Consider the following 25580-nt stretch of genomic DNA (forward strand, 5'->3'; position numbering starts at 1 on the left):
CTATCAGTTTACTAATGGGACATTTATTAACCTTTTTATTTGGTATTTTTATTACAGAACTGGGTATTTCATATTTTGAAAAAGTTTTTATATCTCAAGAACCTGAAGGCTCAAATAAGGTTAATCTTTAGAAAGAATGAATTATTACCCTTCTTAAATATACTATACTTTTAGAAATAGAAAATAGAAACAATATTTCTCAAATAAATAATTGAAAAAATACAATGAGGAAAAAAAAAGATAATTAATTTTCAAAGATTTATTGACTTTGTGTATGAAAAGTGCAAAATGTATTACAGTACAAATACACACCAATTCTTGTTTTGTATATTAGTATATTTGTATAAAAGTAACAATAGTGTACACCTTAAGAATATATCAATTTATATATACATCTTATAAGATTCATAAATTAATTACAAAATATACATGGACAAGTTTTGCGAATTTTCTTTTCAATTGAATGTATTTGGCTTTACAACAAAAAGAATATTATTAATTGCTGAAAAAATTAAAGTAATAAAATTAAATAGTGAAGATGTAGTATCACCAAACAGGTCATGTAAATAGGGGTATTACTTAGTTTATGCAGGTCTATATTAAAGGAATTACCACCAACTTGATGTTGGAAATCAAAAGCACATTTCCCATCTTCCACTTCCTTGTCAGAACTTTTATAAGGTATATTTCAGTAATTAATTATTTAAAATGCTGATATTTCCTTGAGTAAAAATTATAAAACTTTTTTTATCATGAAATAGTTTATCAGCAGTATTAAAAACCCAGTGCCTGAGGTCAATGCATATTCATTGACAATTTTTTCTGAAAATAATTGAGGTAACTTCCAGTAATTACAGTCTGTCCTCGCTTCTTGTAGGTTCGTTCTTCGCGATTTCGCTCTTTCACGACACAGAGAACTCTATAACCTATTGAATAAAAAAAAGCGACACCGGGAACTGTAACCTATTGAATAAAAAAAAAAAATTTGTGGTTTTACAAAAATTATTCTTGCAGCGCGACGATTTCAAACAACTCTCGCTCCATTGCACCCCGCTCGCTTCACGTCACTTCCCTCTCCCCGCAGCACAACATCCCATCTCACACTGACTTGGCCTCAGTCTTGCATTGTCTCTCCCCACGCGTGCATCTCCCACTTTCATCCTTTTCGAGCAGAATCACATTTTCATGTAAAAAAGTGATTTATTTGTATACAGTAATACATAAACAATACATTACCCAGTAAATATAAACATGGTACAGGAGTGTGATTCCTTACATTACTGGGCAAGAGACGATACATCTGGAGTTAACGTCATGCTTCATGACTGCTGCATAGAACTTTGTACAAAAATGTTCAGTGGTCTTTGTATAAAATATGTACACTTAGTCAATCATAAATGCAGTATCATTCTATACATATTGTACAGTACAGTATTACAGTAATGTATAGTAGTTTTTATTTACTATACTGTAATGTACAGTACTGTATGTAAACTACTACATATACTGTATTCTACAGTAAGTAAATGTAGGCTACGTGTGCAGTGAGTTGTCAAACAGTGCAAGTCGTCTGAATGAAAACAGCAAACACTTGCAGTACAGTTTACAGCTTTCAAGCTGTATTTTAGTGATAGTACTGTACATATACAGTATTACAGTAATATACACTACAGTACCAACAAGTGTTATATTAGATAGGAACAACAGTGGGTTTTTTTGTCACAAGTGTCTCAATTACTATTGCAGTGTTATGTACTGTACTGTAATGTACCGTAGGCTTACCGTGTCGAGTACTTAGTGTACATGAAAACAATATTAGGCAGTTCTTAGTGTGTTCATTGACCGCACGTAGGCAATGGGAAGCGAATTGGTAGGGTTAGGAATTATTTTACCTCAGGGTAGCAAGTATTCGCGGATTCTTGTTCTTCGCACCTGTCTCTGTTATGTAACCCCAGCAAAGAGCGAGAGCTGACTGTATACTAACCTTTAATTGTATAATTAAGGAAAGCTGATATGATTTTGAAATTTAATTTGAACTTTTTAATTCAATTGAAATCTGAATATAAGGAGGATTGTATTAAGCTGATTTCCAAATGAAGTCTGGGCTAAAGTATTAAAAGTTGACTATTGTCTTTAGAACCTGGGAAAGAAGGGCATACCCGGACCTGCATATTAATATCACTGTTATTTAAAAAAATGAAAAAGAATTCAAAATAAAATCTATACAGCATATGAAGCACAAATATAACTTGCAATATATATTCCTATCGAATCTAGTGGGAATAGTCATGTTTACAAGGCACTCGCTACAAATTTATCATAGATCTTATATCCTGACTAGAGTGTTGTTGCTTTATAGTTGATATTACTCATCTATATAACAATCTTTTCTAAACCGATACCGTAAGCTTTAAAAAAAAAAAAAAAATACGTACAGTATAACTGAGCTAGTGAAAATTCGCATCTCTGAAATTTACAATTATTGATTTTCATATTTTTATTATTTCTTGTTTGCCAGATACTTGGGAAAATTTAAGAAATGTTAATAGATATCAAGAATATTGAATTATAGACAATATTTCAGTGAATAGGGATCTAAATTGAGGGAGAAGTCGAGAGGCAATAACATTTAACTTGTGAATTTCCTTTTGTTCTTCAACATAATTGCCGTACCTAATGTAAAATGTGTAATTTTGTTGTGCAAAATATTAATATGCTAATCAGGAACTTGTAAGGCTGTTTAAAAATAACATTTCTTAACATTCCAAGATACCTTTAGAGGCAAGTAAAGGAACCAGCATTATTGACTCTGACCAACTCTTACTTGGTCATTAATTTCTCACAAGAGAATCAATGATTTTTACTAAGGGTATCCACTAGGGAAACAACACATTTTACTGGGAATTGGGCGTTACTAGATTGCTCGGGTATACAAGTAAAATCATAAGGATTTAGCTACCATAGCAAATAGATCAAGATATTTTCCTTAAAATACCATAAACAATATATCCTTCAACAAATACTAAAATAAACATCATCACATAAGAAATTCAAGAAATAGATTTTTCATCTCCCTTATGATTAATTAACAGATGAGTAAATTAAAAAATCAATAAAATACACAGAACACAACCTTTAAGGAATTGGAGCTAATCAAATAAAACATGCATAACTTAATCTATGATTAATCTACTTCCTTGGTTAAAATTTCAAATCCTAAATCATTTATCATGGATTTATAATGATTTTACGAATCATTTTAACATCTAACATACAACAATCTAGAATCATGCGTTATTGTAAGAAACTTTATAACAAGGTGTATCACTTTATCACGGAATTTCTGCTACCATAACAACTTGCGCAATAATCTGTGGACTACAGATTACTACTTTACAAAAGGGTTTTCTTTTCCATACAAAAAAATGTAGGATGTCTCCATTGGTTAATGATCTCGGGACAGCAATACTAGAAGCATAATTAAAACAAATGCTATACATTGTACAGTAACCAATTATGACATGAAAGAATAATACAGTGTTTTGTGTGTTATAATAATACACTTCTCAAATGAATACAGAAAGTAACTAGATTATAACCCTAGATATGAAATCAAAACTAGTTCTTACAAGACTAAACAATACAAGAACTGCTTCATGAGAATTCATGGTACAGTATCAGGAAACCACACTGACACTACAAAGCAATACTTGTAAGAGTGTAAGCAATGTTTGTAACAAGCATACTAGGTAATTAACATCCCTCGGGTGAAAACCTCTCGAATAACGAGATCTATTTCATAATTCAAAACGTTTTCATTTATTAATGACCAAATGTAATGTATGGTGTGATGGGATGACATACAGTAGTACCATAACATAATTATTTATATACTTCAGTATTGAATAATGAGAAGGAAGCCTGCATGCCGGCCACTACTAGTGTTTACACGGACTTGCTTGAGAGACAAAGCATTTCTGCACACTACATAACTGACTGAGCGTGGTTTTTCCTCCCACTTTTGCAAGCATAAGGAACTTTATAATCTTTCTTTAGTTGAGAGCTTCTCAGTCTATAGATTTATTCATATACTATATAGCAAATCATACTTTCTAAATATATACTGGTATACATAAATCTAGTGAGAAACTAACATTTTTACATAATTCATTTTGTGTAAATCTTTCAAGACAATATATTGACTAACGATAATGAATTTTTACTTATACAGTACTTTAAAATTCATTCTCACGCATGCAGTATGAACTAAACTCTAACTTGCCTGACTAGAAAATATCACGTCCTTTCAATAGATAAAGAAAATATGAATTTAATAAACAGCACTTAGAATCTTCTGTTGCACAAATGATATACAGTATAATATTTTCCAAATTATCATGTTTTTCATTTGAATGCTACTTCTCCAATAACCCACAGAAAAATACATTAAATTTATATGCACAGCAACAACGGACCTGTCTTGCATGTCTATATAAAATTTAAATCTGTGGTAGAATGGCATAAATAATAATACTACATTGAGAAGATTCTCCATACTCGTGTATCGCAATCTAATCTTAAAAACAAAGAAGAACAAGATATGGATATTTTCATAACTATTCATCGATGATATTCTCAACATGGTTTATGAAAAATGTGTACATCATTCTGTATTGGTTGAATCAAATAACAATCTTATTGCTACTGTAATCACAGGTGACACATTGCAATAATGCAGTGCTTGTTAGCACTTTATTACTAGAGTAAATATTTCAATATTAAATCTGCATGTGTATCTCGCAGGAACTACAACGTACGTTCTTCACACAAGGACACATGATAGACTCTGCGCACTTAGTCTGATATGATGTCTTCTAATGAGGTAAATGTGAAAATCATTCATATTTAACAATATTTGGATAATCAACAACTTCCAGAGCTGCTATGACCTTGTTTTTCCTTTCTGCTAATTAAAAGAAAGAAAACTAGTCATCGCCCTATTATTCAACTTTCTTCATTTAGGACATAAAAATTTAAATTAATTTTAGTTTTTTGAATTGGAATGTTACAACTGATTTATTCTATACAGGGCAGAATTTTCTTTTGCATCATTTATTGATTATCTAAACAATCTAAAACCTGTATTATATAGTCCATCATTAAAGCTTAAACAGATGCTTTTTGTTTTCAAAGTTGCTTATGCAAAGCATTCAAATATTATGGGAACCATACCTGTACTTGTAAAAATCACTACTGAGCATTACTTACTGGAAGCTGTAACTATCGGGTGTTTTTTCAAATGTTAATTCACTAAAGAAAACAGTAAAATTCAACAATAACTTACAAATACATTTTCATAAAAAGACTGATTAATCTTGACAAAAAAATTATTACTTTTCATAAATGTTTGTGTTTCAGTGTTTTTATAGAGGCATTTTACTAAATTCACATATGACCTCCTTTACATATAATTTATCCTATAGTGATGATTATATAAAAATGTGGGAGCTAATGTGAATAATTAAACACTAATAGATAAGCTATATTTTTAAATGAAAACATACCTACTGTACTAAAAAAAAAATTCATTTAAAATACATGTGGTCATCTTTACCTAAGTAAGTTTACAGCAACATTTGATGCAAAATCCAGAACATTTGCAACATATCTCTTCACCTAATGAAGTCTAGTACTGTATTATCTTCTTTAAAAGCAAGGCTATGAGGCAATATCAGTGTTTTTTAAGTCCATGAAAATCTACAAAACAGTGTATTTGACAAACTACATATGTTGCTTTACTTCCTAAAACTCATTTGAATTTTCTTGTTTTAATATCAAAGGACAGTTTCCTGAGGTTCTCATATTTACTAATTCACGCAAGGCCGTAATCCATATCAATTATATAATAATTGGTTGTTAGACAAGTCTTTCTAAGATCTATTTGAGCTTGTCATGGTAATATGGAAAGGATGAATTACCATAACTTTCATGTCCTATTTATGATATATACTACTACTTCACTTTTTTATAATACAGCAACCAGTGATGAAAATTACAAAACAATATCATATATTTTTCTTTAAATTTTTATATTTAAACTATATCACACATGATGCATTTTCCTTTCTGTCTTGAGCTACAAAGTTTTCCATCCCCTAGCAAATAAGTTAGTTGAAAGAGCAAATCATATGCTCTCCTCTTTGTACCTTTGAATTAGTGTTCGGAGGGTGCGATTTGGAGTGAGCGTTAGGTGAGAAAGCTTCTCATTAGTCATTGGACTAGTTCGTTTGCCATCAGCAAGCCAAGCCTCTAATGCTACCCGTTCGTAAGTGAAGCCATCTGAAATTGAAAGTGTTCTTCAATTTATTTTTTAAGATGGTCAATCAATATTTCTATTTACTTACCACAAAATTTCATTATATGCATCCTTAAAATAATTACAGTACATCTATTTCTAAATGTACAAATCATTAACCTGCTAAAGCACTTTACTTCAGTATGGAAAACTCACTCATGTGGTGTTACTCCCAACATGTCTCACCTCTTGATTCAGTATGAAAAATTACTACAGAATTTCTGGGTCGACCTGTGACGCCCGGTGAAAAGGGTCCTTCTTTACACTTTTCTGATATAAACCTTCCAAATATACCAGAGAAAGATAAAAGCATGGAATGCAGAGGTTACTACCCTCGCGCGAGCACCTTGTGGGTGTCGTGTATAAAGCAGGGGCGTGTGAAAGCCACTATTCACAGGCTGTCTTCCATTTAGATAATTCCTTCATCAAAGGGAAGGGCGGTAACAGAGGCCCTAGATACCACACTTGAGCCACTCCACCGACGCCCGACGCGAGCGCCCTCTAAGACATCCTTCTGTTTTGGACTTGCTAGCTTGGTTGTAGATTTTTGTGCTCTCGGTGTTTTCAAGTTTCCTGGATTATTTTCATCATGACCGAAGCTCCTACTTCACCATTACCAATGTTAAGTACCATAGTTTGTTTTGACAGCTTTTTGCAGTACCGGGCAGTTGTTCTATTCCCAGTTTTGTGTTTTTTATTTCGACAGGCTTAGCCTTCCGCGGCGTCGGCAGCTATTGTTGTTTTGATTTGCCTCACTGGGAATTTCATGTTAGTCTTGCCCATTTGGTACTCTGTCAATTCGGTTCTTGGTTAAGTCACTGGCCTTACGCCTTTTGAACCATTATTATTATTATTATTACTATTAGTATTATTTCCTATGGTACTTTTTGCTAGCAAGTCCACTCTGGACGAACAAAGAATAGCGTTCTGGCTTTATTATAGTTTAGTACCCACCCCGAGAGGCGTTCGTCAGTGGACTATATCCTTTTGAATTTTGTTACGCAAACGTTATTCTTCGTTCTTAGTCTTGTATTGACGTTACAATTTTATTGTTATACTTATATCATATTATAGTGTGCTTTTAGGTTCTTTATAATGTAATCACGAGAGCGAGAGCATGGAGTTCTCGTTTTATGTCGCTACAGTCACGAGTTACCCTTTCTCTCGTTTTCTTTCTTAGCCTCGAGTAGGAGAGGTGGATTTCCCGTTTTCCGTTTTATACGATCACGGGTTCTCCCTCCCCTCCTCCCTCTACGGGTATATGATGTTTTACGATTTATTATATTATGTGGTTACTGTTAATATAGCTAGCATTATTAATAGGTCCTGTTCGTGTGTGAGTCATTGTTTTGGGCCAGCTTTATGACGCCACCTGTTCCCCTCGTAGTTCCATCCTCTCCCCGCTACGACTTGGGAGTAGGATCTGAACATTCATCCACTCCGCCTTGAGTTTGACTCCGCCATGAGGGATACTCATTGAGATTGGAACCTAGTTATATATCATTAGGAGTGCAACCCTCTGGCAGGGCCTCATCCCCCCGGTGGTCCCTTGCACCCGGACTCCGGCTACGGCCATATCCACAAGAAATATTCATTATTAATCTCAACTTAGTTATTCCGGACCTTTCACTGGACCTCCGGCTTCACCGGAGATCACCAATACGCTTAGCATTGATGTTAGCCTTAGCTTTTCGCTACTGCTTGTATTTTACATTTTATTTGGTTACGGGCCTATCACTGAACCCTCGGCTCCATCGGAGGTTCCGCAGCTTACATTAGTTTATTCTTATCTTAATAATATTTATAGTGATCCGGAACCTTTTTAGCTTGCTCCGGCACATTCCGGAGCATGGTAATTTTATATTTATATATTAATATGGAGCTCTGGCTCTCATTCATTGAACCATTCTATGCACACATATTTAATGTTATCTAGACTCTGTTAGTAGATCTTAATCCCTGACCAGAGTCTCAAGGAACATCCAGACTTATGTCTCCTTTCTTTTACAGAAGGTCCGCTGCGCTGCCAAGGGCTGCCCCGCTGCTTTCAACGATCCCGTTGGACATGACCTATGCCGGTCACATGCGCATTGCGCCATCTCCTTTACTCGGGAGCCGGAACAAGCCCCATACATGGTGTGGTTCCCGGAGTCGTGTACGCTCTGCTACGAGTTGTCCTCCTTACTCCTGAATGATGACGTAAGTTAGTTTTTGGTTTGTTCCTTTTATTCTTTGGCGATGATTTAATTTGTTCCTTATTTATGTATACATCGCTTATTGCGGAGAACGATCTTTCTCCTTCATCATTAATCCCCTCACCTCTTTCAGGCCGATGATGAGTCTCTTCGGTCAGCAAGAGCTGCTCTTCGTCCTTGAGTGTCAGGCTTTGGCAGAAATGCTCCGTCTGGCGCACCCTATCTCCTCGACGGAGACATGGCCTCTCGACTCTTCCCAGGCTCTACCACTGCGGCAGTCTCGCCGGAGGCGGCTGCTCCTTTAATTGAAGCGGTCAGAGCGACCATCCCCACAAAAGACGAAGCTTTATTATCGGGGGACGTGTCAGCTCTGGATTTGGACGTCGAGCCCATGGACGAGCAGGTAGGTGGTGTCGAGTTGGTGGAACCTTTTTTATCTCCTACTCCTTATTCTACCTCTTCCTTTCTCGGCTTTGATAAGCCTACGGCTTCTCCTCGGGATCCCTTCGTCCCCATACGACCCAAGGTGAAGCCACTACGTACCTATAAGTCATCAGCTTCGCCATTATCTACGTCACCGGTCCCCAGACCATCGACTGCTCCTGATGTTCCTATTGCTTCCCATAAAACCGTGACTTCTGAGAAGTCGAAGTCCGCCAAGACCAAGGCTTTGTCGGCGGGTGGCTCTCAGGAACCCTCCTTCCCCGTCGACCTGATCAGGGATATAGTCAAGGAGCAAATTCAGCAACATTCTGGGGCTATGACGGAGCTAAAAGATATGGTGGCGAATCTGATCCGCTCCGGAACTCAGATTCCTCCGCCTTCAGCCCCAGACGCGTCAAAGTTACCCCCCTTCGATAAAAACAACCCATGGAGGTTTGCCTTGCATGCTCCATACATAGATGGTACCCTAACTCTAGATAGTATAGGCACCCGCCCTCTAGAGGACCTAGAATTTTACCCCCCGGGGCTAGAATTCCCATTCAACGGCTTCGTTCGTTTGAAAGAGCATGCCTTGGTTAGGATGGACAAGGTACCGAAGGAAACGGTGATATTTCCAAAAGAACAGGCCCAAGCTGTCTGGGCCAGGACTCTGTCAGAATGGGGGTGTGCCAACTCCAAGCTCACCCCACACAAAGGTGCCTACACCATCTTTACAACAGCTCCTTCCATTACCTTGCCCCTTATCGATAAAGTGACAGATCTCACTATACAAGCCGTCAAAGAAGGCTCTGCCATGCCGGCTCTTAAAGAGACGGACCCCACCTCCATGCTCATTCCGAGTACCTCTGCTACCTGGGATGACGCTTCCTCTACTTTCACGGTAGGGAAGCTAGACCCAGACTGCGCGTCTGCTCTTTTTTCTGAGAAGCTTCCCAAATTACCAGAGAATCTTCTCAAGACTGAGTTCGAGGCACGGAATAGGTTAGCTAGGTCCCTCCACTCCATCACCTCCGTAGAGTCCCTAGCCTCGGTTTACCAGAATGAGACTTTGTTTAGGGTATTCTCAAAGAACCTGCTTCTGTCCTACCAAGTCGACCTCCACGAATTCTGGTCGGCTCGGGTTAACTGCAGGAAATACGTTCAGTCTGAGGCTTCTATCAGACATGAACCAAACAGGCTGATAGCATCCTCCTGCTGGGGTAAGACCCTATTCCCTCAGGATGAAGTAAATAAAGTCCTTCAGGATGCTGCGAGGGCAAACCAAAATTTGCAAGTAAGGTGGGGCCTCACTGCCAAAAGGAAGATCGAAGCCCACAAACAAACTTTCTTCAAGAAGAAGCAGAGATATACCCCTTACAAGACGAACCGGGGTCACTACCACCAATCGTTAGTCCCCCACACGTCAACACAGTCTTCCTCTGCTTCGACTTCTCAGCAACCGGCTCCCCCTCAACAGGTGGTCTACCTCACTTCTCCCCCAGGTACACAACCCAACCCCACTTGGATGTCCTCTCCTGCATACAACCCTAGCTACGAACCCTCCGGTTCCTTTCGTGGACACCAGAGAAGAAGCTACAGAGGTAGAGGACAGTTCTGCCAGCAAGGCGGACCTAGAGCAAGGGGTGCTCGGGGAGGGAAGGGACCTAGATTCACTCCCTTGCAATGATGTGTTCCCGGTAGGTGGGAGGCTTTATCACTTTCGAGACCATTGGACCTTCAGTCCATGGGCTCACAGCATAATATCCAAAGGTTTGGGTTGGAAATGGTCACAGGGATCTCCACCTCCACCAGTGACCTTCTTCCAGAGACCCACTCCCATCCTGAAAGAGTACACCACAGAGTTACTCAAGAAGAAAGCAATCAAACGGGTTCGATCACTGAAGTTCCAAGGTCGCCTGTTTACAGTTCCGAAGAAAGACTCGTCGGCGTTTAGAGTGGTTCTGGACTTGTCAAAACTAAACTCTTACATTCTCTGCGACAAGTTCTGTATGTTGACTATCTCTCAGGTACGGACCTTACTTCTCCGTGGGGCCGTCACCACCTCTATTGATCTTACCGACGCCTATTATCATGTGCCAGTAGCTCGAAACTTCTCTCCTTACCTAGGCTTCCACCTAGGCAAGAAAGCCTTTGCGTTCAAAGTCATGCCCTTCGGTCTCAGCATTGCCCCCAGGATATTCACGAAACTGGGAGAGACAGTGCTAGAACAACTCAGGAACCAGGGGATACAGATCATAGCCTATCTAGACGATTGGCTCATTTGGGCTTGGTCAACCCAGGAATGCAACAGAGCTACGACGAAAGTCATTCGATTTCTCGCCAACCTGGGATTCCAAGTCAATCTCCAAAAGTCCCGCCTACAACCATCAAGTCACTTCGAATGGTTAGGCATTCAGTGGGACCTTTCAAAGCACAAGCTCTCCCTTCCTCCCAAAAAGGTAAGGGAGATAGCTTCCAAGATCAGGAATTTTCTCAAACACAAACAGGTGTCCAGAAGAGCCTTAGAAAGAATCCTCGGCCTTCTCCAATTTGCTTCAGTAACAGATCTCCTATTAAAAGCCAAACTCGAAGACATCAATCGAGTTTGGAGAAATAGAGCTACAGTACCTTTAAGAGACAAGATCTCGAAGATCCCCTCTGTCTTAGAAATGAGACTACGCCCATGGTCCGAACCGAGGAACCTCTCCAAATCGGTTCCTCTGCAATTCCCCCCTCCACAAGTGACAGTTCATACAGACGCATTTCTTAGTGGCTGGGGGGGTTACTCCGAACATCAGATGTTTCAGGGCTCTTGGTCACCCGCCATGAAACAGTTCCATATCAATGTTCTCGAAGCCATGGCAGTGTTCTTGACCCTGAAGAGACTCTCCTCTCCGAGGTCGACCCACATCAGAGTGGTCTCAGACAGCACAGCCGTAGTACACTGCATCAACAGAGGAGGATCCAAGTTATCCAACCTGAATCAGGTCCTGGTCACTATCTTCGCCTTAGCAGCAGAAAAGAACTGGTTCCTGTCAGCAACTCACCTAACAGGAGTCCAGAATGTGATAGCGGACTCACTCTCCAGGACGAAACCACTGGAATCAGAATGGTCCCTAGACATAAATTCATTCCGGTGGATACTCAGGCTGGTTCCGGGCCTCCAGGTAGATCTATTTGCAACTCACCTGAATCACAAACTTCCCTGTTATGTGACCCCAAACCTGGACCCTCAGGCTTATGCCATGGACACATTAACCCTGGATTGGAACCATTGGAAGAAGATTTACCTATTCCCTCCAGTGAATCTTCTAATGAAAGTTTTACACAAACTACGCTCCTTCCAAGGGGCAGTGGCTTTAGTAGCACCTCTCTGGCCAAAGAGCAGTTGGTTTCCTCTCCTCCTCGAGTTGAAACTCCGTCCCTTCCGGATCCCATTCCCCAAACTGACCCAAGTAGTCCAAACTCAGACTGTGTCAGATTCCTCAAGGATAGCCAAAACCCTAACTTTGTGGACTTCATGAAGTTTGCACCTCGTAGAGACGCGAACATTGACCTGGAAAATGTCCTCTTCATAGAATCAGACAAAAAGGACTCTACAATTCGTCAATATGATTCGGCCGTTAAGAAACTAGCAGATTTCCTAAAGAATTCAGACCATACTTGTATGACTCCTAATTTAGCCATCTCCTTCTTTAGGTTCCTATTTGACAAAGGCCTAGCAGCTAGTACTATAACCACCATCAAGTCAGCTTTGAAGAAAATCTTCCTTGTTGGGTTTAACATTAACCTAGCAGATTCCTATTTCTCATTTATCCCAAAAGCATGTGCTAGGCTTCGACCTTCGGTTCGTCCACAAAAGGTCTCTTGGTCTCTGAACGATGTCCTCAAACTTGCGTCAGACACGGACAATGAATCCTGCTCCTATATCACTCTTCTTAGGAAGACTTTATTTCTAACGGCTTTGGCCTCGGGTGCTAGAATCTCAGAACTAGCAGCTCTCTCACGAAACTCAGAAAACATAGATTTCCTCCCTTCAGGTGAAGTACTTCTTTCTCCAGACAGAGCTTTCCTAGCTAAAAATGAGGACCCACAAAATAGGTGGTCCCCTTGGAAGATTATTCCTCTTCCCCAAGATACTTCTCTGTGTCCAGTCACTACTCTCAGGGCCTTTTTAGCTAGAACTGCCACCCGCTCGTCTGGCCCCTTGTTTATCAGAGAACAAGGAGGTACTATTTCCATTCAAGGCATCAGACAACAAATCCTCTACTTCATTAAACAAGCTAATCCAGAATCATTTCCCCATGCTCATGATATCCGGTCAGTAGCTACCTCCATCAATTACTTCCAAAATATGTATTTTGATGACCTTAAAAAATACACGGGTTGGAAATTTCCTATGGTTTTCAAACGCCACTATCTAAAGAACTTACAGGCCCTTAAATACCCAACGGTTGCAGCTGGGAGTCTTATCTCTCCCCATTAATCTCTTGTTCTTCCTTTCATCCATCTCTTCTCTTCTCCCTCCTACCTGCCACTCGCACCACGTCGCCGCTCTCCTGGGTGGTTCGTTAGCCCTAAGATTATTACCATGTTTAATTCCTATGGTTATTAACTGTTATTGTGTTTACCGTTACTTTAATGCTTGGATATGCTTAGCCATGTAAGTTTTGTTGCATATTGTACTCTGATACTTGAATGCTTCCTTGTTATCATGTTTATTTAGCCTTGCGTTCACTATATCCTTTGGCTAGTTTGTAATTTTATGCTTACTTACCTTATTATATTATATTATTTTCGTTACATGGTGTTTATCTCTCTCCTCATTATGTTACTATTTTTATTGGGCTTGGAAGGCATTCTCTGGTACATTTTCACCGGGCGTCACAGGTCGACCCAGAAAAGGGATTTTGACGAAGGAAAAAATTTATTTCTGGGGAGAGACCTGTGACGCCCGGTGAAACCCTTCCCTGTTATTTTTGTACGATCCCACCCTTTCCTTTCCAAGCCGTTTGTTCTTGTAGAAGGATGTCTTAGAGGGCGCTCGCGTCGGGCGTCGGTGGAGTGGCTCAAGTGTGGTATCTAGGGCCTCTGTTACAGCCCTTCCCTTTGATGAAGGAATTATCTAAATGGAAGACAGCCTGTGAATAGTGGCTTTCACACGCCCCTGCTTTATACACGACACCCACAAGGTGCTCGCGCGAGGGTAGTAACCTCTGCATTCTATGCTTTTATCTTTCTCTGGTATATTTGGAAGGTTTATATCAGAAAAGTGTAAAGAAGGACCCTTTTCACCGGGCATCATAGGTCTCTCCCCAGAAATTGATTTTTCCTTCGTCAAAATCCCTTTGTTGTATCTGAACCAAATCCCAAATAACAAGCATGGTACCTCAGCATACGGCAATGATTTGTATCTAAGAAACAGAGGCTTGCTATAAAATTGTCAATTAGAAATACTGTACATTTCATTTCCTTATTGATGAAATGCAATTTGTCAACAGGAGAGGCATTATCCCTTTTTAATGCTGCATGGGGGATTAAAAGGAGCTTTAAAAAGACTGATCAACCAATCAACTGGGATAAATTTTAATAATGTACTGTACTTGAATTAATAATATTTTCAGCCTGAGGAATAACTCATTTGTTCCGTCACTGCATACAAATCCTTTCACTCTTTATTGGGGAATATACTTTTGGCCATAAGACTTTTACCGAGGTATAACAACCCACAGCTAGTAAGCGGGGGGTAGGGGGCTAGTACCGGCTGCCCCAAACACACCTATGTTCTATCGTTTTTTTTTGCTTTTGGCTCGGAGGATGATTGAAATTCCATTATCTCTCCCCCATTAAGAAACTGGCCTTTTTCACTATTTAGGTCGCCATACCCTTCGTCCTGCATGCACTCTCTCTGCTTGTAGGACACTCCTGGTATCGTGTGTCGGGAGTAACTACCTTCCCAGAGGGGGAAGATGGCTAGGCAGAGAAGAGGAGATCTCAGGTATTCTTCTCCTTTGCGATTTTCCTCGAAAGTGAAGAAACCCCGATTTCCTTCACTGCAACGAGCCCTCAACTCTGCCTCTGCTCCCTCGTTTTCCTCTGAAGGACAAGCGAGTAAGAGTGATGGCTTCTCTACAAGTAATGTAGCAGTAATACTACTGCTAAAAGTAGTAGTAGTACTAGTATTAGTACTGGTATTTACTAGTAGTAATATAGTAGTGGTACTACTATTAGTGATATTAGTTCTACTATATAGTACTATTACTACTAGTAGCTAGTAATAGTGGTATTAGTGCTACTGCTAATAGCTACTTGTAATAATACTAATAATAGTGGTATTAATAATACTACTAGTAGTAGTAGTAGCACCACAACTATTAGTACAGCTATTACTAGTAGCAGTACTACTAGCAATGCTACTAGTAATAATACTACTGGTACTGCTAGTACTTGTACTACTACTAGTGGTAGTTCTACTAGCAGCAGTAGTAGTACTACTACTGCTAGTAGAACTACCACTAGTAGTAGTACAACTACTACTAGTAGTAGTAGTAGTAGTACTACTACTAATAATAATAATACCACTATTACTACTATTACTAGTAGTAGTACTAATAGCAGTAGTAGTGCTCCTTGTAGTAATGACTGCTATATGCTACTAGTAGTAATGACTGCTATATGCTACTAGTAGTAATGACTGTTATTACTAGTAGTAATGACTGTTATTACTAGTAGTAGTAGTACTAATACTAATAGTAGCTGTTACTACTAGTAGCTATTACTACTGGTACTGCTACTATTAGCATTATTACAATTACTAGTAGCAATAATAGTAGTAACAGCTACTAGGAGTATTAACAGTACTCCTAGTAGCAGTACTATCACTAGTAATAGTAGTACAAGTATTGTAGTACTACTAGTAATAATAATACAGTAGTAGTACTATGTCTAGTACTACTACTAGTACTAATACTACTACCACTAGTACTAATACTACAACCAGTAGTACTGCTACTACTACTAGCAATAGTAGTAATACTAGTAGTAGTACTCCTACTACTGGTATTATTAGTAGTAATACTACTAGTAATAGTAGTATTACTAGTGGTAGTAATACTACTAGTAATAGTAGTATTACTAGTGGTAGTAATACTACAACTAGCCATTAGTAGTAGTAGTAGTAATAGTAGAATACTATTGTAGTACTACTAGTAATACTGCTAGTAGTAGTAGTAATACTACTAGTAATTGTAGTATTACTAGTAGTAGTAATATTACTATTAGCTGTATGGCTAGTAGCAGTTACTACTACTATTACTAATAGCAATTTTTACTAGTACTATTATTACTAGTAGCAGTAGTAATAGTACTACTACTAGGACTACCATTACTCCTAGTAGTACTACTAGTAGCAGTAGTAATACTACTAATAATAGTAGTAGTAGTACTACTAGTAGTACTGGTACTACTAGTAATACTGCTACTGTTAGTAGTACTGCTACTCTTAGTAGTACTGCTACAACTAGTAGTCCTGCTACTAATAGTAGCACTTGTGGTAATGCTATTACTAGTAGCAGAACTGCTACTATTACTAGTAGCAATATTACCCCTAGTACTACTACTATTACTAGTAGCAGTACTGCTACTACTTGTAAAAGTAGTACTAAGAATGCTACTGTTACTAGTAACAGTATTGCTACTAGTAGTACTACTAGTAATAGCAGTACTACTGCTACTAAGAATAGTACTACTACTATTAGTGGCAGTACTACTGCTACTAGTGATGGTAGTACTGCTACTACTAGTAGTACTACTGCTAGTAGTAGTAGTACTGCTAGTAGTACTACTAGTAACAATGCTACTAGTACTACTACTAGTAATATTGCTACTAGTAGTAGTATTGCTACTAGTAGTAGTACAGCTAGTACTGGTACTGCTACTAGTAATAATACTACTTTTAGTACTACTACTAATACTACTTAGTACTAATGCTACTAGTGGCATTGCTACTGCTAGTAGTAGTACTGCTACTAGTAGCATCAGTAGTAGTATTGCTACTAGTAGTAGCAATGTTAGTAGTAATAGTACTACTACTATTACGTTGCTAGTAGTAGTAATGCTACTAGTAGCATCAGTAATAGTACTGCTACTACTAGTAGTAACTATTAATAGTAGCAGTAGTACTACTAGTAGCAGTAGTACTAATAGTAGCAGTAGTACTAAGAGTAACTACTATTACTAGTAGCAGTACTGCTACTAGTAATAGTAGTTACTCTTAGTAGTACTGCTACTAGTAATAGTACTGCTAGTTGTACTACTGCTACTAGTAATAGTTACTACTAATAGTAGCAATACTATTACTGATGCTACTAGTAGCAGTACTACTACTAGCAGTAGCAATGCCACTAGTAGCATTAGTACTAGTATTATAGTAAGTAGTATTATTACTAGTAGCAGTACTACCACTAGTAGCAGTACCAGTACCAGTACTAGCTACTAGTAGTAGTACTGCTAGTAGTAATAATAGTGTTACTACTAGCAGTACTATTGCTACTAGTAGCATTGGTACTACTAGTAGTACCGCTACTAGTAGTACAACTACTAGTAGCAGTACAACTACTAGTAGTAGTACTACTAGTAGCATTACTGTTACTAGTGTAATAGTACTGTTACTAGTAGTTGTACTGCTACTAGTATTACTACTAGCAGTACTAGTACTAATGCTAATAGTAGAAGTACTACTACTAGTAGTACTGTTACTAGTAATAGTATTGCTACTAGTAATAATAGTACTAGTACTAATGCTACTAGTAGCAGTACTACTAGTGGTAACAGTACTATTATTACTAGCAGTACTATTACTAGTAGCAATAGTACTACTAGCAGTACTGCTACTAGTAGCATAAGTACTAGTAGTATTGCTACTTGTAGCAGTAATGCTACTAGTACTGCTACTAGTAATAGTACTAGTAGTACTACAGCTACTAGTAATAGTATTCCAGCTAGTCATAGTACTGCTGTTAGCCATGGTACTAGTAGTAGTGCTACTAGTTCTAATGCTTCTAGTAGCAGTACTACTAGTAATAACAGTACTATTACTACTAGTAGTAGTACTACTACTAGTAGCAATAGTACTAGTAGCAGTACTACTGCTAGTAGTAATAGTACTAGTAGTAGCATTGCTACTAGTAGTAGTAATACTGCTACTAGTAGCAGTAGTACTGCTACTAGTAGCATTGCTACTAGTAGTAGCACTGCTACTAGTAGTAGTACTGCTGCTAGTAGTACTGCTACTAGTAGTAGTACTGCTACTACTAGTAATACTACTATTAATAGTAATGCTACTAGTAGTAACAATACTATTAATTAGTAGCAGTACTACTTTGTAGCAGTACTATTACTAGTAGCAGTACTACTACTATTAGCAGTACTGTTACTAGTAGTTCTACTCCTACTAGTAATAGTACAACTGCTACTAGTAGTACTACTGCTAGTAGTAATAGTACTACTAATAACATTATTGCTACTAGTAGTACTACTAATAGCAGTACTAGTAATAGTATACAGTACTACTAATAGTAGCAGTAACACTACTAGTAGTACTAATGCTACTATAGCAGTACTACTACCAACACTGGTACTACTACTAGGTTGTAGTATTGCCACTAATAGTAGTAGTATAACTACTACTAGTAGTGTTAGTACTACTACTAGTAGTGTTAGTACTACTACTAGTGTAGTACTACTACTCTCTTTCCCCTCGAAGTGAAAGCTCGATTTGGGGTGTAGATAGCCATGAGACGTGTCAAGAATACGTCCTCTGATATTACGCGATATCCCTTCGTAACATTTTAAGGGATATTCGCCTCAGGAGTTAGAAATCTTGATACCTTTGGTAAATTCTCTTGGATATATCACTGTAGGTCAAATATACCTAGGAAGCTACCTTCGAAGGAACTTCCATCACGACGACATGGCCTGAGCCCAAAAATAGAATTGCTACAACTGGTAGTACTGCTACTAGTTCTACTAGTAGCAGTGCTACCACTTAGTGGTAGTACTACAAGTAGCACTGCTACTACAAGTAGTAGTACTATTCAGTGGTACTACTATTAGTAGCAGTTCTAGTAATATTAGTAGAACTACTATTACTAGTAGCAGTAGTACTGCATACTAGTAGCAGTAGTACTGCTACTAGTAATAGTAGTTCTACTACTCTTACTAGTACTTCTACTATTAGTAGTACCATTATGAGTAGTAGTACTTCTATTACTAGTAGTAGTACAGTAGTACTACTAGTAGTAGTAGTACTGTTACTAGTACTAATACTGTTATTACTCCTTGTAGTAGTACTACTACTACTTCTAGTAGTAGTGGTAGTACTATTACTAGTAGCAGTAGTACTACTACCAATAGTAGTTTTACTACTAGTACTAGTAGTAGTACTGTTACTACAAGTGCTAATAGTACTACTAGTAGCAGTAGTAGTACTTTTGCTACTAACTTCTAGTAGAAGTACTAATACTAGTAGCAATATCATTATGAATAGTATTATTACTAACTACTAGTAGTTAGTAATAGTACTACTAGTAGTTAGTTATAGTACTATTTGTAGTGGTACTGCTAATAATAGTAATACTACTACTAGTAGTACTACTAGCTCTTGTAGTAATAGTACTACTAGTAGTAGTATTAGTTGTACTATTACTACTATTATATTAGTACTACTAATAGTAGTACAGTAGTACTACATTAATTAGGAATGTTTGGGTTATTTTAACAAAATCTGATGCAAATGTAATGCAGAAAGAATAAAGGATATAATACTCGACTATTGTAAGAAAAACTCCACTTGATAAGGCATGAAGCTAAATGTCTCCTTGCAAAGATCATACACAGAGAGGAATACCATCTTCAGTGCAATTTGTAGAAGCAAAACATGCCACCTTTATGTTCATATTACACCGTTATTAAACATTTCAGATCAAGATAATGATCCCACTTAAGAGAATAGGGTTTTCTTGAGTATCTATTTCTGATAATATTGAGTCAACTGTATTACTTAGGGGAGGAGATAACATCTGTGTATGTGGAAATCTATAACCTTAGGTGACTGGTACTGATAAGATGTATTTTCCATTATAGACATCAAAAATTCTGTCCAGCTAAGAACAGGGTCAAAAATTAGCTTTACCCTCTTTCCCAAACACCCAATGGAAAAGAATTTCCTCTTGATTGATACACTCAGTCAGTGTTGATGCTACATGGTCTAAATAATGCCATGGAGTTTCCCACACAAAAGTAATTTTCTTCTGAGATACTGTTGGATAACTGCCAGGTGTGAAGGTCCAGCAATTCTTGTTTCATTATAGATTGCATGGAAACATTCTATATTCAAGATCATTTTTATATTTGCATATATTGTATGCTACCCCATAAAGAATAACCTCTTCTCTCACCTATTCTTACTTTTGAGAATCCCTAAAAATTTTCAATCATTCCATGCATTTTGCTATACCACCTATCCTTACAAAATATGCACATCGTGTGTAAATGTACGAAAGTGAAATCTTAATTCTAAACGTTGACTATTTAAATTAATGAACCATTGTTTGAAATAAATCATCTTTGCAAATATGATTATCATACAAGTTTTGTACAGTACATGAATTTATTCAATGACAAAATCTCTAAAAGTTTGAAAGAACATTTTCAAATCCAAGACTTGTACGTGTAACTTACCAGCACAAAGGACGGGGTCTGAAATCAATTCTTTGGTAATTGGACATAAGTACTCTTTTGGTGGTGTATTTATAGATTCCTTGGGAGCTGGTGATGCTGACCCAGATTTCTGAATCAATCTAAGTATTTTGTTGCGATGACCAAGAGCATCTGAAATAAAAAAAGAGTCCTGCATATATTCTCGAAGACTTGACCAATATAATCTACATTTTCAAAAGCTTATGACCTTTTTATTGCAGAATAAGATGAAAAATAAATATTCTTAGTTTTAAAATTCCATTTTCACAGCTTTCAGAAATAATGACCATTAGTTGAAATATAAACAGAACAAAGAAACAAATATATAAATTGTGATATCTCAATTTACTTAGCATATTGATATTCTTTGAAACAAAGGGCATCAAGTAGACAGCCTCCTGCAGTGTGGCAATTACAAATCACGCTATTGAAAGAGACTTAATTTCCCAGATACTGCAACACGCTGCATCCAAAAACAACTGTTTATCATTAGCCTATATTCCTTAGCTAAGCTAGCAACCAACTCACCATGTTGGTAAGCTTAGTTCACTGCTGTTTCTTAAAAAATTACCATCATGTTTTATTCCTTTTTCCATGCAACAAACAAACAAAAAATGGTGAATGGGGAAAAACAAAATGGCTCCTCAGAGACTGTTCAGCCACTAAGTCAAACACATGCTCTTTACCTTTATCACAAGACCCACATAGGTTGGTACATCAAATTAATAAGACCTCCCCTATCTGGAACAGGAAGGATGACCTAATGGTAAAGGTGTCTGGTTTCAGTTCCAGTATTATCCGATGCACTCCGGATAGCAAGGTTGGTAGTGTCGCGGACTTCTATTTCAGATGTCCCGAGTTCGGTCCTCGCCAGGGACGCGAATACCGTGAGACCTTCTACCGGGGGGTACTCCCAGGGTGGCGCCTGGTGGGAAGGTTAGAGGGGAATAGTGATAGTCCCTGCTGGCTAATGGTCACCCGAGGAGAACGATGTAAATCGTCTCCAGAGACCTAAAACCCGCAACTTTAACTTTTTAACTTTAACACCAGAACGTTAGCTGGGCAAGCCCAACCCCCACTGTGTTTGAGAATGCTCCCCAGTAAAACAGCCTCAACTCGCAGTCTGGGCAGGGAACAATCTGCTACCATGCGAATGCTAGGCGAATGAGTTACCATTGTACTAATCAGGAGACTAGTACTACTTTGATTTCGGATGTGGTCTAGTGATGACGTATGTTTGAAAACAGCACTACAGTCTGCCCTACCACCATTTGCATGTTTTCTTACTTTCTGATATAAAGGGATAACAATTATCTGAAATAACCTCATTTAGATAACTGACAACATAAAAGTAACTTATAAAATAGATTTACCATTATTTGAAGCTAAACACAATAGATGCCAGAGAAATTCTAATAATATCATTATGATCTTTGTTATATAATCTGTAAGTTCCTTCGTGACAGGTAATATGGTAGGAAACATCGTAATCCAGGACTAAATTGGCAATGAATTACCCACATTAGTCTGCGTTTATATATCTTAGCAGAAATTAACTGTTTACCGTGAGTAGTTTATTTGGCTTTATTAAATAGTTTATCTTAAAAACTAGTTAATAATCATCTTTTCAGTAATCTTTTTTTAAAGTATTACTAAACTTTTTTTCCAAATGACTATAGTACAGTACTTACTATGTACAGAAACTGATGTGTATGAGATAAAGAGACGGTGCTAATCCCTACATTTACCCTATGGGAGAAAAGCCTGAGAATAGTTAGTGACCAAACTTTTAAGCAAATGATGTTCCCAGCCATTCAAACAAGATACGATTGAGCAGATTTAGTGAATCTTTATACTGTACAAAAAGAAATCAACCTGAGGGAATTACTGTATACTATTTGCCACGAATATCACAAAACAATGAGAATTGTAGAGAGCAATTATTTCACGAGAAGAGTAATAAAATATCTAGACTAACATCTCAGCACATAAGGGATAAGTAGAGAATTATGGCCAAATACTTTATCAAGATGAGAGATATAAAGATCCAGGCTACCATCTCAATCTTCTGCACTGCAAATTCTAGGTGTCTAAATGAGTGGATAGTAATGCAGGAGTGTGATGGTTTCGTTGCAGAAGAGCAAAAGTAAGTAAGGAATTTGAGGCTCTGCGAAAGGATCTGAACTATCAAGTAAGGAATTAGGTTAAGGTTTGAAACAGGACAGGTTAGGCCTGAAATATTACTATGAATCAAAAACTAAATGGATTTCTCAGGTAGTAACTTTAAATTCCAAATAGGCATAACAAAAACTAAACTACTTAGACTGCAGTAAAGACAAAGGTTGGAGTGGCAGTACTGCCCAACATTCTGATATAAGCAATAAGACACGCCTCTGATAAAATAAAGTATTCTAAAATACTACAATTAATTGCAAATGAAAGTATTTCTAGAATACTTCTGGTGTTATTGCCCACAAACAGCCATAAGTATATTACCTTTAAGGCCTGCATTTAAAGGTTTTTGTATATTAGCTGTAATGATGGGCTCAAAGGAGGATATTATACTGAAAACTATAAGATGGTCAGTTAACTGATTAGTCATACACTGTACAAATCAAAACATCTTAAGATGTAAGGAAGATTTTGAGAATAAATGAAACTAGGATTAGCAGCCATTCTTAGTAGTCATCATCATCCTCTCCTACGCCTATTGACACAAAGGGACTACGGTAGATTTCACAAGTCGTCTCTATATTGAGCTATTAAATCAATACTTCTCCATTCATCATCTACTTCATGCTCCATAGTCCTCAGCCATGTAGGCCTGGGTCTTCCAACTCTTTTTAGTGTCTTGTGGAGCCCAATTGAAAGTTTGATGAACTAATCTTTCTTGAGGAGTGCAAAGAGCATGCCCAAACAATCTTCAATGACTTATCTACAATAAAAAGGAGGAATTGAGAGGTATATGCTGTATAGTTTTAGAAATAGCTGTTTCCAAATACTGTACTTTGCAGAAAAAGCTGCATCTGAACTTTCGTAAAAAGTTACAGTATAAGGGATTTTTAGCTATAATTTAACTCGCCACCTAAATGTCAAACCCATTGTTTACAACTGGCATGTTGGAGCTGTGCATATGTCTAGGTTCAGGGACGATGGTCATAGCCTATGCAACGACAACTCCACAGTGTAATAGCGACATTATTCCGTGGATTAAATACAAATAACCCACTATAATCTTCAAGTCTCCTTCATAGTAAGACTTGTAATATTTACCCACACTAATGTAAACCCATGATGAGCTAGTAGCCGAGCTTACCAACAAATGAAACTCGCTGTCATCTAGAATGTGATGCAATTGACCAACTACATGATACATTACCAATAACATTAACAGCTCAAGAAAATCATACAATATGAAATGTCCTCTCCACAAATGAAAAACTAGGTTGCTTGAGAGGGCATACTTTAGCGAGAGGATCCAGACTATCAACTCGGTCTTCTGCCCCACAATATAGATGTCTAAAAGAGCAACTAGGAATGCAAGGGTTTAGCAGCAGAAGGATAAAAAGTGATTACAAAATTCAAGGCTCTACGAGAGGATCTTAATTTTGTAAGGTGCGGTGAAAGTTAAGAACCCTTACTGAATGCAACAGTATGTGACTATGATCACTGGACCTAACTATGGAAGTCAGGTTAGTGTAAACAACCAAGCAGGTAAGTCGGACTTACCGCTTTAAATCGAACACTCGCTGACCTTCTGAGAATAACAAAGGAAGTTAAATCAAGTTGAGAGCTTTTAAGACTCATCACTAACAGAATTTGACTGGTGAGTATTTGGCCTGTCATATCATCATTAAACCCACAATAAACAACTAGACTACTCCTCTCTGAAATTCCTGATAACCTAAAAATTACTTTTTTCTCGAATGTCAGTCGTTCTGTTTGACACAGAAGCTTTACCACTGCATGATGTACCCTCTCCAATTCCATAAGCACTTGAAACGTACTTTCCCTGAGAGGAACACCGAGACATCGTACTCCTCACACAAGTCATCTTTCTCTGTCACTGTTAACAAATTCAACAGGGAAGACTACTTAAAATGCAATAAACACTTTGCACAATTTTGCAGGGTGATATGTCTTCCTATCACTGATGCTATGGAAAACGGACAAACATGGAATCCTGGTGCTCCTTGCCTTTAACTGCTAAATTGCTTCATTACTTTACTTCGGGTGTATCTTTAAAATTTACTGTACAACAATACACACAAGATTAAGTATGATAGTTCCTCTGTTGTTATTACCAAAGAGGTTCTTTGTTGCTGTTTTTAATACACCATCCAATACAATTTCAGGGTTTTTAAAGTAGCATAGAATTATACCAAATAACTCCAAACATCTTCATTATTTTTTTTCCGTTTCATTATCCAAAGGTTAAAAGGTGTACGGTTTCAAGTCCAGTTTCATCAGAATAAATGCTCACCAGAACGTCAGTCGAGCAACCAACCCCATACTGTGGTTCCCAAGCACAGCAGTCGCCACACCAGTAAACAGCTTAAACTTTTTCTTACTTACCAACTCCAAGCTTCTTCTCTAATATTTCATCTGTCATTGTAAGAAGCTCCCGACCATCAATAGCTTGAGAACGGAAATTATGTGAATACTCTGCCAATCCCTGTTCTGATAACCAACCGCACACATCATCACTATTCCAATCAATAACCTGGAAAAGAATGACCATCAACCATTGTAAAAGTTCAAAGCTAAGAAACTTATTTATGCTTTTAAATCCCTATTCTGGGCTCGAACCTGTGCCGCCCAGTGAATAAGCTCCATTTAGCACTTATTCT

The 25580-nt window shown here is 37.8% G+C and overlaps 1 protein-coding gene across 3 annotated transcripts in view; it reads right to left on the bottom strand.

The window, feature by feature from the left end:
- Window positions 1-5050: 5050 nt before the first annotated feature.
- The window catches only part of LOC137629533 (WD repeat, SAM and U-box domain-containing protein 1-like), a 164130-nt gene continuing 143600 nt past the window's right edge, over window positions 5051-25580 (bottom strand). For all 3 annotated transcript variants that reach the window (XM_068360943.1, XM_068360941.1, XM_068360942.1), the window contains 3 exons: window positions 25306-25453; window positions 20713-20862; window positions 5051-6339 (listed from right to left, as the gene is read on the bottom strand). In XM_068360943.1, coding sequence (XP_068217044.1) covers window positions 6185-6339; window positions 20713-20862; window positions 25306-25453 — 453 coding nt within the window. In that variant the 3' untranslated portion in view covers window positions 5051-6184. The remainder of the gene's footprint in view (window positions 6340-20712; window positions 20863-25305; window positions 25454-25580) is intronic.

Source organism: Palaemon carinicauda, chromosome 37 (assembly GCF_036898095.1).
Source record: "Palaemon carinicauda isolate YSFRI2023 chromosome 37, ASM3689809v2, whole genome shotgun sequence".
NCBI classification, from domain to species: Eukaryota; Metazoa; Arthropoda; class Malacostraca; order Decapoda; family Palaemonidae; genus Palaemon; species Palaemon carinicauda.